The 14,747-nt window shown below is 39.6% G+C and overlaps 1 protein-coding gene across 5 annotated transcripts; it reads left to right on the forward strand.

Moving 5' to 3' along the window:
* The first annotated feature begins 44 nt into the window (after positions 1 to 44).
* On the forward strand, positions 45 to 14,132 carry KIAA0753 (KIAA0753 ortholog). Of its 5 annotated transcripts, none has more exons than XM_027698702.1 (16): positions 45 to 395; positions 1,195 to 1,561; positions 1,634 to 1,807; positions 2,313 to 2,419; positions 2,692 to 2,754; positions 3,567 to 3,782; positions 4,836 to 5,046; positions 6,130 to 6,329; positions 7,447 to 7,616; positions 8,364 to 8,453; positions 8,619 to 8,706; positions 8,904 to 9,077; positions 9,902 to 9,983; positions 10,668 to 10,788; positions 10,913 to 11,137; positions 12,994 to 14,132. In XM_027698702.1, exons 1-16 carry the CDS (start codon positions 306 to 308, stop codon positions 13,109 to 13,111), a joined length of 2,496 nt encoding a protein of 831 aa, XP_027554503.1. In that variant the 5' UTR covers positions 45 to 305; the 3' UTR covers positions 13,112 to 14,132. The 5 variants fall into 5 exon arrangements, with proteins under 5 accessions (XP_027554503.1, XP_027554500.1, XP_027554502.1 ...); XM_027698700.1 differs by having other exon boundaries at positions 74 to 100; positions 199 to 395; positions 1,195 to 1,807; XM_027698699.1 differs by having other exon boundaries at positions 1,195 to 1,807.
* The last annotated feature ends 615 nt before the right edge of the window (positions 14,133 to 14,747 follow it).

The raw sequence follows: 14,747 nt of genomic DNA on the forward strand, positions 1-14,747 counted from the left end.
CCTTCCTCCGCTCTGCCTGCCCTCCTCCGCTCTCCTTTCCTTCCTCCGCTCTCCTTTCCTTCCTCCCTCCCTGCCTCCCGGCAGCGCCCGGAGTCCGCCGGTGCGGGTCCCGCCCGGGACGCCGTGAGGCTCTGGGAGGCAGCAGTGAGGCCGCCCCTCTCTGCTCTCCGCGGCTCCTCAGGCCGGTTCTCACATCAGACTCGGGATTGCTTTCGAGAGTCTGAAATCACGGCTGGTTGTTCTCACGTTCACAGCTGTGATCACAAGCAAGGGCCAGCAGCGGGATTTGCTCTCAAGCCGATGCGATGGGGCCAAGCAAAGCACCGCTGTTTGATGATGCGTTTGCATTCTCCACCCAGCGATACAGGAATGAAGCAAAGGCTTTACAAACACAGGTACCATTTGTTTTCTGCAGCGATGCTGAATTGGTTTCCATTTGTGATTGTTACAAAACGATGATTATGACCCACTTCCCGAGACAGCCCACCAAGGAGTGTGATACTTGCTTTCCTGATGCTGTCACATATAATCTTGACACTGTTCTTTTGTAAGGGTAGAGATTCAAGAACTATATCCGTAAATATTCTTAACTGTCTGTTGTGGTTCAGTCCCAGTAGGCAGCTGAGCACACAGCCACTCCCAGTGGGATGGGGAAGAGAATTGGAAGGGGATAAGTATGAAAAATTGTGGATTGAGATAAAGGCATGTTAATAGAGAAAGCAAATGCCGTGTGTACAAGCAAAGCAAAATAGGGAATCCAGCCATTTCCACAGCTTCATCGCATGTAGCAGTGACTTGGGAAGACAAATAATGTCACTCCAAACAGCTTCCCCTTCCTCCTTCTTTCCCTCAGCTTTTACTGCTGAGAATGATGCCACACGGTGTGGAATATCCCTTGGGTCAGTCAGCATCAGCCATCCCACATGTGTCTCCTCCCAGCTTCTTGCCCACCCACAGGTTACTCACTGGTGGGCAGAGTGAGGAGCAGAAAAGGCCTTGAGCACTGCTTAGCAAGAATGAAAACACTGGTCTGCTGTTAGCACTGTGTTCAGCACAAATCCAAAACAATGCTGTCACGACGGGATACATGCTAGTATAAAAGAAGATCCAATTTCCTTACTGTTAGACACTTGAGTTGCATCACCTGTGTAAAGTGTTCTGTGTAACATCAGATTTTTTTTACGCTTTGAACAGCTCCAGTTTAATAGAAATGTTCCTGCAGTTCCAGAGAATTTGGCTCTCAGATTCTCTCACCCCCGCCCAATTATAATAGAAAAATTGAAGGCATCCAGTGATCAGAGAAATCCAACTGCAAGTGAGGACCCCAACCTGAGAAGCTCTGGCATGTTCTCAGTGCTATCTGAAGAAAAACTGAAACTGGCCGTTCAGTTGGCCAAAAGGGACATCAAACGAAGACGTCTTGAAGAGCAAGTGAAACAGCAAGTGTTTGGAAACGTGGTCAGTAAACCATTGTGGACCCAGAAGTCACAACAGCAGAATACTGAAGTATTTGCAACTCCAGGAAATAAAAATGCACTGAAGTCTCAAACTCGCTTGCCAAGTCAGCAGAGGCTTTACCAGCCTTCCCAAGGGGAGTCTACCAGCTCTGGCAGAAATGTTTCTCTCTGTGTAGCTAAGGAAGGAAGGCCAAGATCAGCTGTTTTGGACTCTCCACCCACCCATGACACAGGACCAGACCTCAAGCCAAATTTAAACAAGAAAGAACATAAAAATATGCAGGAAGTCCGATGTCTGCAAAAGGAATTGAGGAGCTATGTTCAGAAAATTGAAGAAATGATTAAAAAAGGTATAAGACTGAACAATAATTATGTTATGTAAATGTACAGTAGTTTGTTGATTTTTTTTTCCCACAGTTGTTTGGCTTGGATTAGAATTCAAATTTATTTCTGGATTTTTGAGAACCATCTACTTTTTTTAAAAAACAGATAAAAGCTAGAACAGCTTGCCAGGTTAAGCAATTGGTTCTTTTGTAATAACTAGCAGGAGGTGTAACCATTCCTAATTTTGAGTGCTTTATCTGCAACTTGGTCATAAAAGTAATTGGTCACATGATTTTTTAAGCTATTACTAATAAGCTATATTGTATAAGATCATTTAGTCAAATTCTAAATAGAAACACAATCTAGAGTTACAATAATTAATTTACATTACTGCTAAAGGAACCCCCACAAATATGTGATTTGGTTCTGCATGGCAGAGGTTTATTGTTAAATTATGTCTGTTGTCATGGCTTAATTGGGATTTTCACATGTTAAATTAAGACATAAAACATTAAATTCTATGCTTTTTAGGGAGAGATACAGAACTTTTAGATCCTGAGATCAAGCAGCGACTTTGCACTAGGAGACAGCAACAAGCTGCCCGGTCAGCTCGGATGCTGTATGTGCTCCAGCAGCAGGTAGGAACAGGCATTTTAAACTGGCATGCATAGTAGCTAGTTTATTGTGATGAATTTGACAGAAACAAATTGAAAAAAAAAGAAATTCAATCAGGTTATCTCTGAACTTCCACAGCATTTTAGTTTAGATCTGAATGGTGTGATTAATTTCTCTCATGGCTGAAGTCCAAAATTTGGACTTTCACTCAGATGTTACAGCAAAGATTTATTGTTCATTTATAGGCATGGAGTGAATTCTGACTGACGTTCTCCTCTCCTTTCTTGATAAACAGGTAAAAGAAATTCAGGATGATTTAGAGAAACTGAGTCCTCATACAGTCAAACACACTAAAAAGGTAAGGTGTAATTATCCTTCAGGCTATAAATGACTTATTGACAGAGTTTTCTAGATAATTGTTTGATTATCTGGGTGCATCTGAGCCCTTTCAGAAAGATTTTCTTTGTATCTTACATCTTTCATCTCATTCTCACAGAAGTATGGATCACTTGGCCTGATACTGCCTTTCCTGCTTCTCTCTTCTCAGTTCTCATTTCCCTGCAGTAAAGTAGAGAAGAAGGCCATCGGTCTGATTTTATGTGGCTTCTAATTCTTTCTTCATTCCAATTCCTTTTTGCAATAACAGTGTGTTCTACTATTGACTACTTTTTTAAACTTCTGGGTGATGTCACTCAGTCTTACCAGCCTAATTTTTCTTCTCTGCCCAGCACCTTTCAGAAGGACAGCACTGACATCATGCCTACACTCTGGCTGATGTTGTCCTGTTGTTCTCTTGAGCTTTTCCATCACTTGTATTTTCTTCTGTAACAAAACCCAGAGGATGGAGAATATTCTGTGTGTGTGCAATTGTTGCACGTTAGGGTCCAGCTGACAATTACAGTTCTGTGTTGGCACACAGAAACATCAAGACCTGTTATACCCAGGCTGTTTCACCTGAAGCCAGCATGACATTGATAGAGGTGCTGTTGTGAGGAATCTTTAGTAGATTACTTTAATGCCTGTTTTGTTTTGTCTCACAAATGGCTTAATATGCATCAGAATTATCCCAAGCCTGAGTGTTTCTCCATGAAATTTTGGCAACAATTCTTCCAATAGTATAAGTATTCATAGAAACTATAGTTATTAAAACATTGTTTTTCATTTTCCCAGTCCCAAGCAGTATCCAGGTTGGCAGCAGCACACAGAGGTGCTGTACGAACCTTGCAGGCATTTGCCAATCAGTTCACAGATCAAACAGACGAGCAGATTCCTGCCCACTACAAGGAGCTGGGCAGTCTCATTCGACAACTCTCTCTCTGCTCTGCCAAACTAGAAGGAGATTCTTCCATTTCTGACATTATCATAGATATTTTGCTGCAAGTTGAGGTAGGAAAAAACATTTTGGTTTTGCTAAAGCAGAAAAGATGTAGTGAAATATGAGACTGTGTTAATGAAATGGCAGAATATCTTATTGGTTTTGTTTGTGTTTTTTTAATATTTTCTAATGTATAAATGTACTTCTAATGTTCCTAAATAATGGTGGTCTAAAAGAGAGGTGCATCCTAAACACAGAAGCTACCTGCTGCTGGTCTTATTGATGCTGTTCCTGTCTTTCTTGGCTATCCTGCTAGAATGAGGACTGGTAGTGGTAGTGGTAACAAAGCACCAGTTTCTGATTCATTTGCCATATTCAGGACTGAAAGAATTCATTTTATACATTGGTGTGTGTTACGTGTTTATTATTTTGGGATGCATGCATTAGTAATCAGCATCAGTGATGAGCATCTGAGCCTCACCCATGGTGGTGGATGCAGAAGTGTCCAGGCAGAAGATAAAGTTGTGGGTACAAGAGTTACTTAAGCTCTGTGCCTTTCAAATGGCTTTTGTTAGTGATATCTGCTGGCTTATACATGTTGATATCATAGAAAAGTTCTGATTCATGTTGCCTACTATATAAATAACTAAAAGCAACTGATACCAGAGACCTTAAAATACTGTAAGAGCTGTGTTTTTATTTTTACTGTTATGAACTGCTTATGAGAACAGTAACAGTGCTAACTGCCTTGGAACAGGAGAGGAGGTAGAGTTGTTCAAGTTTAGACTTAGCATTGGAAGAAGTGTCTGTATTACTGCAGTCATGTGAGCATGGGGCCTTTTTTGGTCTGTAGCCCTTGTGTCCATTTCTTTTTGAACATTCTGTGAGCAGATTATTTACTTGGGTCAATTGTAAATACAAAAATGTAAAAGTTAATAATATGAAAAGGCTTCTACATGAACAACTTATTGGGAGTAATTGCTGTCAGAAAACAAAACAAAAAAAAAACAACCCCCAAAACCAGACCAAAAAAGCTCCAACTACTTGGAATCTCTTGAATTTGCTTCTCATTATTACATCAGATTTACTGAGAGAGTAATTAAAACTCTAAATATTTGGTGCAGGATCTGAATTCACTGCTGGAAAACAAACACACATCAAAACCAGTGAAGAAATGTATTTCAGCTTCTCAGGCCAAATCTCCAAGGAAGAATAAGACATTTCCAGCTCAAAAGCAGCTTCTGTCTCCAAAAGGAGAAAACAAGCCTCTCATCCTAAAGGGACAGTATGGACAAGAGCCTAGAAAACCTCCATGTGCCAGGAATCTCTTGACTGGTTTGTATTTTGAATTACTAAGTCCATTTTTATCAGTTAACTTGCCATCTGAGGATCAATTTTGTAGTATGTTATGTATTGTTGCTCAGAAGTGTGTGTTAGCAAATCAGGCTCACAAAAGCCAGGCTGTGGTTGTTTAACTGTTCACACTGAAAAGGTATTCTGAAGTTTGGGCTCAGAATTCCCTTGGTTTGTGCAATTTCTCTACTTCTGAGAGCAGCGGCTGTTTTATCCTTGTCAGTTGATTCCTGATTATGTCTTTTGCACAACACTCAAACTTTTGTACCTAGAGACACATTAACTGATGGTTAAGCTGAAGACTTTGGTGGTTTCCACTACTCGTTTGCTGTGAAACTGCTCAGAGTTGGCTTTCTTTATTGTTCTTTTACTTTGTACATGAAAGTAAAGGAGCTTTATTCCTTCTCAAGGTGTTGTGAGATAAATATACCACCTGAAGTATTTTGACACCTGATGAAAGCCATTATAATTTCTTACATTATATATAAACTATATTAATTCTTTTTCTTCTTTATGGTGTCTTTCTCATACCTAATGATGGTTTTTACTAGAATAGTGAGTATTCCCTGCTACCCACCTGTAAGGGCAAGAAGAATTCCATATGATGAATTCATCTTTGGCAGTCCAGGGAGACAGCATATAAGCATCTAATGGTTTCCATGTGTCTTGCAGCCTAAAAAAGAATGTTTTGTTATCACTGCCTAGACCTTGCATGACAATTACTATGAAAAAGCTTTTCCATGATTTGCATGTATATGTGTATTTTCAAATATTTATATACATATAAATATGTATATGCACACAATCTCCAAACTCTCCTGTTCATCAAAACAATGCAGGAAAGACAATTTCTTTAATACTTGTCAGGAAATACAAGGCTGGATTTATTTTTTTTTTTTTTAAATTATGGTAGAGCTTAAAAGTTCATGATTAGGTATACCTAGCATAACAGAGATATCAAATGTAGAAATAAAGACAATTCTTGCCCCTCTCACCTTACAAAAGTTAAAAGTTTATGTGTTATTTTTGATATAGATAAACATTGACATGTTGCAAATATTTCAGCAGTTCAAAAGGCGAACAGTTGTGCTCATATATTTCACAATAAATACCAAGAAGAAAGAGACCCACCTACTCCAGAGAGAAATGCCCCTTTAAAGGGAGGCACAGATGCCCTGGTGAGAGCTAGAGCTGTAAAAAAAGACTCTGTCCTTGAAAGTGGTCCTTTGGAGAAGAAAGGCGTATTATTGCTCGCAAAACCACAGGTATGGAAGTGATAAATCATTTATGCTGTCTTCTGCTTGTGCTTTGGGATTTGTTATATAACATAAGATACCGTCAGTGCTTCGCACTTCCTCACAATATTTCTATTCTGAGCTAGGAGACACAGTGGGATAAACTGTCATCTGCCTGTTATTTCTGCTGGGTATGACTATTTTAGCAACTGTTTTTTGAAAGCAGTGTTACAGTTCCTTGGAAACACATTGTACAACTAGAAACAACGAATAACAGAATTAGCAAGGAAAATGTTCACTGAAACAAGTTTCGTGTTTGAAATTAGCATGGTTTTTTCAAGTTGAAATTAAAGCTGAAGTATTTTCTTCCTGTTGGTAATCCTCTGTCACAAAAAATGCACTCAGCAGTAATGTCATGCTAGTGTTAGTAGGAGAATATAAGTTAGGCAGACTTAATTGATTACAGAAATGATAAAACTTCACAATACTAGTTCTGGTTTCTGCTAAGTCCTTCTTGCAACCAGCAAGAGGCTTCTGTAATGCAAATGAATTCTTAAAAGACTAGTGCTAGATTTTGTAAATAGGTGGAGTTTTTTTATTCCTTCCTCAAAGTGTCATCTTCAACTTGAAAATTCAGCTCTGACACAGTAACATAGCTGTATGTATATGTAACTTTTACTGCTTCCCATCCCTGTGTGTCAGTGAGAAATGTGGGCAGAGAGGTTAAACATTTCAGTATTTCATACTGAGGGGGCGAGTCTAAGTGACCTTGTAGCAAATACAAAAGTGGTGATATTATAGTTTTGTGGCTGAATAAAAGGTTACTTTGGAAACCTTCTATTTGGATTTATTAACAGTTAACATAGAGTCTAATTCTGAAAAATTAAAAATAAGTTTTTTCCCATGAAGGGCAACATTGGAAAAGTTGGAACTGTTTGCAAAAATAACAGTTACAGGATCAAGCATATGTTCTCTTCAGGCACAGCTGTACTTCCCTTTAAAGCAATTGTAAAACCTCCACATATGTCAGCTGTGCAGCAAAGTCAGCAGGCGTGACTTCAAGACAAAATCTGAAGCAAAATGCAAAATACTTTAATAATTCAACAACTGGAATATAAGTTTTTAATGTGATGGTGTTAATTTTAAGGGAATGCTGAAATCTATGAAGTCAAGGCAGGTACGCCCTCGAGGAAAGCATGCTGGATTTCGAGAGCCAACTATAGCTTTTCAGCTAAAAGAGACCAAACGACCTGCTAAGGAGAGCAGAATTCCCTGCCCTCCTGCAAAGCCTCCAGCTCTGCCTGTTCCACCTAAGCGGTATGTTCACAGTCCTGTGGCACCCATCCTTACCCTGCTTCCCAGGGGGAATGCTGCTGGCTCTGTACTGGTAACTGGGACACAGTTGGCCTGGCTGCAGCCCAGGGTGGCCAGTGGCACAGCACAGCTCTCTGCCAGCTGGCCCAGAGCAGCCTCACTCCCTAAAGCCCAGGAAGAGCCAAGGCTTTAGGCTTTTGCCTGAGTCGCTGCTTGGGAGTCAAAACCCAACTGTGCAAGGCAGGGCAGTGACAAAACACAGCAGGCAGAGTGGGTATTCACAGCACTGCATTAAGAAGGTAAATAAATATTATCTCCCTGTTCCAGAAGGACAAAATACATATATTTGTCTCAGACAATAATAGAGTGCAGGTTTGTTTACTTTAAAGTATATTCAACATCCAGTTAGACCAGGACTCCCCAAATTTAGGTTGCTTTGGGATTGGTGTTTGCAGCAGTTGAAGCAAGAGATCCAGGTGCTGGATCTGTACTTGGCAGTGTGCAGGGTAAGATGAAGAGCTCATTTCTCTGGGCCAAGTACTTCCTATTTGCCAACAGCAGAAACTTAATTCAAGATCCCCGGTTCTCAACAGAGTTTTCTGGCTTATATGGTCTTAGAGTCAGCATTCATTTTCTCTCTAAAGTTTCTTGCAACTTTTCCAAACTAATACTCAAAATCATATTATTTCATTCTTCAGTTATTAGAATGTGCATTTTGTAACCCTTTATGTTACTGTGCTATTTTTGAAGACTAGCGAGGCTTGAAGTGGAAAATTCAAGAGGAGCGAAGGTTCTAACTGACCTTCGCCGAGGAGAAATAAAAAAAATACAAAAGTTAAGGTAATGACTTACTTTGAAGATCTCATAACTGGTGTCAGATATGATATGAGCTTCTCCACACTCCAGCAGTCTCCCTAAAAGTAAACTTATGTATTTGGGGTTTTTTAATTATTGTTGTCATACCAAGTTTCAAAATGGCATTGTTGTTTGTTCTGTTTTGTGCAGGTCACAAACTGTTTCTCCAGCCCCCTGTGCAGACAAAGCCGTGAAGGAGGTACAGGAGTGGTCAGAACCTCTGGTAGACAACATGCAGGTAGTACAGGCAAGCTCATGCTGCTGGGGGAATGATGCCTTGAGAGCTGTCAAACATTTATGAAGGGGCAACAGACAGTTTCTTTTCAACTTAATGCGAGTTGGTTTGGTTTTGTTTTTTTCTTTCTTTCTTGTATTGGCTTTGTGTCTTTTTGTTTTCTGTGGTATTTGTTTTTGAGTTTTGGATTTTTTAAGTAGCAGGTTGCAGCAAATGCAGATATTCTGAGTGAAAAGCTATTGGATGATCTTTTGGAAGATACTGCTCAGGAACTGTGGAGCATGGAGCAGCATGAGAGGCTCCAGACCAGGGCCCTGCCTATGGCTGACACTCATAGCCTAGAGTCAATGTTGCAAAGAATGGAAGAAATTGAAGTAAGATTTTCTGTCTTGGTTGTTCTCATTAGTGCCAATTTCTTGATTACTGTCCATAAATTGTAATATCTCTAAGTATCTACATTCTTAAATGAAGCAAGGAGTGACTGAATCAGTGTCTGAAATCAAAGACCAGGGAGGAGTCTGTGCTTCCAGCAAAACACAGTGTAAGATCAGGAGCAGAATGTTTGATGAATCTGTTGCTCTAGACTTGGCAGACCTGAGTTTGCTTTCCACCTCAAGACTTTGTGGCTTAGATAACTGTACATGAATGGGAGAATCAGCATGGTGATTATGTCGATTGCCTTGCAGATTGGAAAGTATTTGAATATTAATTTGATTTTTTCCCTTTTTTGTGGTATAGAATCTCAGTATTCTAATAGCTTGAGCATCTCGAGGAAAAATGCTCTGGCAATCCAAAGTATTTCACAGGGCAACATGGGGAAGTCAGACAAATACATGGTTATCTGTGCCCTTATTTATTCATCTTTCTGTGTAAATATTTGTAAGTTTATAATTTACTTGACTTGAGCTTTCTCATATATTGCTTTCTTAAAAGAAAGCATGAGGGTTCTTCTGTTGTTTGGCTGAGGGCTGTTGGTCTGAAGTGGGGGAGTTACCATGGGACTGGCAACTAGTTTCATATTCAAGTATGGCATTTTGAGCAAGATAAATGTCTGTGATTTCACTCCCTCACCCCTTTTCTGTGTTATGTTACCAACCAAAATAAGCCTGCTTTGCCCAAGGAGGATCATGACCTAGTTTCCTATTGAGTGATAATCAGGTATGTGGGTGACTGACTGCTGTTGTGTGTTCCAATGCAGAGACACCGGGAGAGCGTCCGCAGGAGAATCACCCAGATCGTGTACACTGACTCCCACTTCTGGGCCCAGGAAGACAAAATGGGTACCTGTCTTCTTTAATGCCACTGGGTTTTCCTATAATCTGTAACTTTAAAGTCAGATATTTTGAAATCAAGGTCATTGGATTATGTGTGATCAAATAGCACCATGCAGACACATTTTTTACTATAGGTACTTCTTTCAAAGGACAGTTTCTAAAATGTAGTTCTAAAAGTCGATACTTTATCAATATTCTTGTTTTTTATCCTGCTATTTGATTGAGTAGCACAGTGAAGCTACACTGATTTTTCAGTGTGAGTATCTGATTACATACAGACTTTACTGGAACCGTGTTGTTTACACAAGTTGTAAAATCTCACAATATGACTGGTGAAGATTTAGCCCAAATCCTTATGGACTTTTTTTCCATGTCTTGAATTTACTGCCAGGTTTAATAGACTGCTGGTTTTACAGTGGTATTTTCTATCTCTCTGCTAGAAGTATCCACTGACAGCACAAATGATTTATACTAAAAGCAGCATTTCTTAAATGCTCAGCTTTAATACACTAAGCTCTTGGAAACTCTATACTGAATTTACATTTTAGGGGCTTCTCACTTTCAATTCTTCACTTACCTGAAGGAGTTCCCCTTAAAAGAAGCAAAAGTCTTTGTGAGGACCTTATCTGCAGTAGATGTAGTTTTCCTCTTTCAAAGAAACAATTTTAAATGGTATTTTCTTCCTTCTAGAACAACAAATGGCATCAACAGCTGAAAGACTCACATCTCCTCATCCAATTCAGATAACCAAATTAATTGGACACACAGAGCTAGAAACAAACATTTTATTTGAAAAACCTTTTGATGGCAAGTAAGTGGAATATTTGGCCCTACACTTAACTGTGGTGCATGAGATCTGTGTGACTTCATTATAGTGTTTTCAAAAAGAGACTTGAAAATCTAGTTCTGTTTTGATGATTATTTTATATTTCCAGTGCTATTGATGAAAACAAAGAAGCAGAGGAGAAATTGCAGACTGGAAATGACATTCTGAACCCCTTGGCTTTGAACTCTCTACAGAAAGCGTGCTCTGTGTCTCTGTCTGTGCCAAGCCACATGCTCCAGAGCATCTTGGATTATAACAGCAGATACAAGCATCATTTAAAGCTTATTTCCCATGAGGTGGTGGGCAGTTTCGACCCATGGCAGATTGCTGAGAGGTATATGGACTGTCTTTGTGATTTTGAAGTGAATGTATCAGCTGACAACAGGTTTTTCTGTTCTTGCTCAAGAGAGGAGTAGGGAGGCGGCATTTAAATTCCAGACTGAAACTGAAAGCCAGAGGCAGTTGGCTCTTAGGCTGTTTCTCTACTGGTACTAGGTATTCATGGATTTTGAAGGTAGTTGGATAAAACCAAAGGATGTGGGAGTAGAATGTCCATCCCTTGCTGTAAATAGAAGATGTGAAGAAACAGTAATCTACAGTCTCTGTACTGTTCACTTCCTGGCAAAAATTGTTTCTCAGGCTGAATGTCTGCTAAGCAGCAGAGCAATATAAGCCAAAATACCCACCTTTGCACAGAAGCTTGAGTAAGTGTTTTGATTACTCAGTAACAGCTTTAGCAAGTAAATTACATCACTGGTTATCATTTCCTTGCACTTCCTTGAGTAATTACCTACAATTGCCTAGAAGTCATTTTCAATATGTGTGATACATTTAAAAAATCACCTATTGGTCTTATAAAGTCCAGCCCAAAGAAAGCATGGAAATACAGGATGAATTTGAAACCTTGCTAGCCCTGTTCTTTCAGAACTGCAGGAATACTGGCACAACATCAGTTGGCATAGAGGGGACATTAATTCCCTGCAGAGTGGAAATGAGAATGCATCTGACTATGGGAGAAGAGATGAGAGAAGAAAACTCTGGAGTATTAAGAAAGAATTGCAAAACTTAACCTCAGTGGTTGTAGATGGGACGGGTTCCCATATTTGTCTGTATTGGCAGATTGGACATCAGGCTTAATTGCCAAGAGTCTTTAAACTTCAGCATACATTTTTAATGTAGTAGCATTGAAATCAGTGATACAGCTTGTTTGATTGGCCTCTGCATAAATTGTTTTCAGGAACAGGAACAGGTCCTGCAATATTTGAGATGACTGGCATGCATAAAGCTAATCCTGTGTGTTGCTGATTTGCCCAAGTGTGGATAAGTAGGCACACGTTGTAATAACTGTGATTAGACCACTGTATTTGAATCTGCTGAATCAACCCACTGAAACAGAGCTCGTTAGTGCTCAGTGCTGTCATTCTGCCTTCTGAGCTGTGCTGCCCTCAGTCCCTGGTGTGAGATTGGTGCTGCCAGGGCTGGCACCTCTGTGGGACTGGCAGGTGGATTCACTGGCAGTGACCCTCCTCCTGACAGTGGGTGCCACGGCTGCCACGTGCCCCATGCTCAGCAACTGCAAATGCAGCCAGTCCCTGGCAGGTTTGTGGCTCTGAACAGCCCCGAGGTTGTTGGGCTCGGGAACACCAATGTCTTTTGGAGCACATGCAGAACTGCAGAGTTCTTCTCAGGAGGCCAGTAAATACTGTATATTTACACACAAACAGTTTTCATTCTGTAACAACATCTACTGTGGTCCAGAGATTACTGAAAATTGGCGTTTAACTCAAAACATTTCTGCTCTCAGTAAGGCCTGATTCAGTGACAGCTAAAATCAATAAAAAGCTTCCTATTTACTTCAGTGGCCTTTGGATGAGCACCTACTATGGTTCACTCTTATTCTCAAAGCAGAATTAGTATCTTAAGAGCTTGAAAAAAGGAAACAACTGAGATCTCTCAGTACTTTTAAGCTTGAAGTATGCCCTTTGCTATGAACCAGAGTGAGGATAGAATTTCTGCTACCTTACACAACCCATATCAGAACACGTATCGAATCCTTTCTCGGGCTAAGCAGTAGAAAGAAAAAAGTATCTACCTTTTAAAATCAGAGCACTGATATCAATAGCATGAATGACTGAAATTTGAAATCTGACTTTCTGAACCTTTTCCTTCTCTATTTTTGCCTTCCCTCAGTCTTGCAGAGCAACTGACAGAAGAAGCCCTGTGTGACGTGGCAGCAGAGCTGCAGGATGTTTGTGAGGACTATGCAGAAGCTGTGTTCACATCAGAGTTTTTGCAACCAGTGCAGTAAATTCTTTCCCCCTTGCCCCATCAACATCAGCCTCAGCCTGACAGTTTGTGAGATTCTCTGCACCAGATCTTCATCAAGGATTCATCTCAGGTTTTTATAAAACCATTACAAATAGTGTTCTCCTTTTCAGATGTTGTCTGACCACCATGCTTAGCACATACACTGGGATGAGTTCTTTTGGGGATGTGGCAATCTAAGGAAAGTTTCTCGTGGCACAGCACAAGTAGAGGTAAACATTTGGCACTGACTGTACCCGCAGACCTGCTTGGGCTCTTGCCATTGCCTTCAGAATGAAGTCCCTTAGTATCTCTGATACATCATGCATAGACAAATGAGACCTTTCAATAAAAGCACATCATAGAGATCTTTTTTTTTTTTCCTTAAACTGGTCTAAAATGTTATATTTTTATTAGCATTTAGTGATTGAAACCCACATTCCTTTCTCTTAAGAATCCTATTGAAATCAAGAACAACAAAATAAATGAACAATTGGCATTTCTGCAACATTGAATTAACTTGTTTGTTTCAAGTAATCAAGGTCCTGGTTTAGGCTATGTCTGGAGGGAGCACTGAGTAATAATTATTTATGTAGTATTCTAGGGAAATGCAAGTTCAACCCTTGAGGTAACCCTAAGAACAATATGACAGTCTGTTTCCTTTGTCAAATTTTTTTTCTCCAATATTGTTCGACCTATAACTGATTAATTTTTAACCTTCTAAGATTATTTTTATTTCCTCTAATTAGAACATACATTTTAAAAATAATTTTGTTTTTATTCATGCCAGGTTTGCTATTTTGTTTGTCTTGAAATTTACTTCAAATGTAATGATGTAAATGTTACTGCTTATGTGTGACTTTGCTGATACATGATTCTATAATTTAAAATAGTTAATTTCTAAGATTATAGAGATAAGCCTGGTTTAAGTCAAAAATACTAAAGCCATAGTGCTGTATGTGTATATATGCTTGTGAAATTATTTTCAAGATATTTTATTTTTAATAAACAACACTTATTTCTTATGACTGAACATAGTTTTAATTTAAGATAACTTCCCTCTGAACCCATTTGGAATAGTCAGCACCCAGCATGCAAGGGAGTACCTGGCAACATCACAAGAGTCAGACTACATACATCTTGAAGTAACGTGGTCATCTGTGAAGGTAAACATACTTTCTCTCTTTTGTGAGGAGTGTCCTCTGACTGAGGATGCCGAAGTAAACTTTTATTCTGGATGAGAATTTTGTGGCATTTGTGTGCCTTTTTGGATCAGAAATATGTGGAGAGTGAAGGCTTTAGGTAGGATCCTCAACTTCACACTCTTCTGAAGGTACTAATGTATTTTGTAATGCATTATTTACACAGGCAAGCTAGACAATTGCAAAATTTTTAGCCTGAAAAATTTCGTAATTGTAGGGCTTCATCTTAAAGTGACTCCACTTGTCATTGTTCCTAAGGGACAAGCCAGCACCAAGGGGGCTAAACATTATGTATGTGCATAATTCTTGTCACAATATGTTAATAGAGATGCCATATGGAGCTGCAATGTGCAATTCTACTGCAGTTGTTAACTGTGCATCTCATGAGTCAGGTTACCTGGCCTTGCACTTACTTAAAGCCCCTGTCATGTCCATACT

This window comes from Neopelma chrysocephalum, unplaced genomic scaffold (genome assembly GCF_003984885.1).
Source record: "Neopelma chrysocephalum unplaced genomic scaffold, ASM398488v2 Primary Assembly neopelma1_132, whole genome shotgun sequence".
Classification (NCBI taxonomy): domain Eukaryota; kingdom Metazoa; phylum Chordata; class Aves; order Passeriformes; family Pipridae; genus Neopelma; species Neopelma chrysocephalum.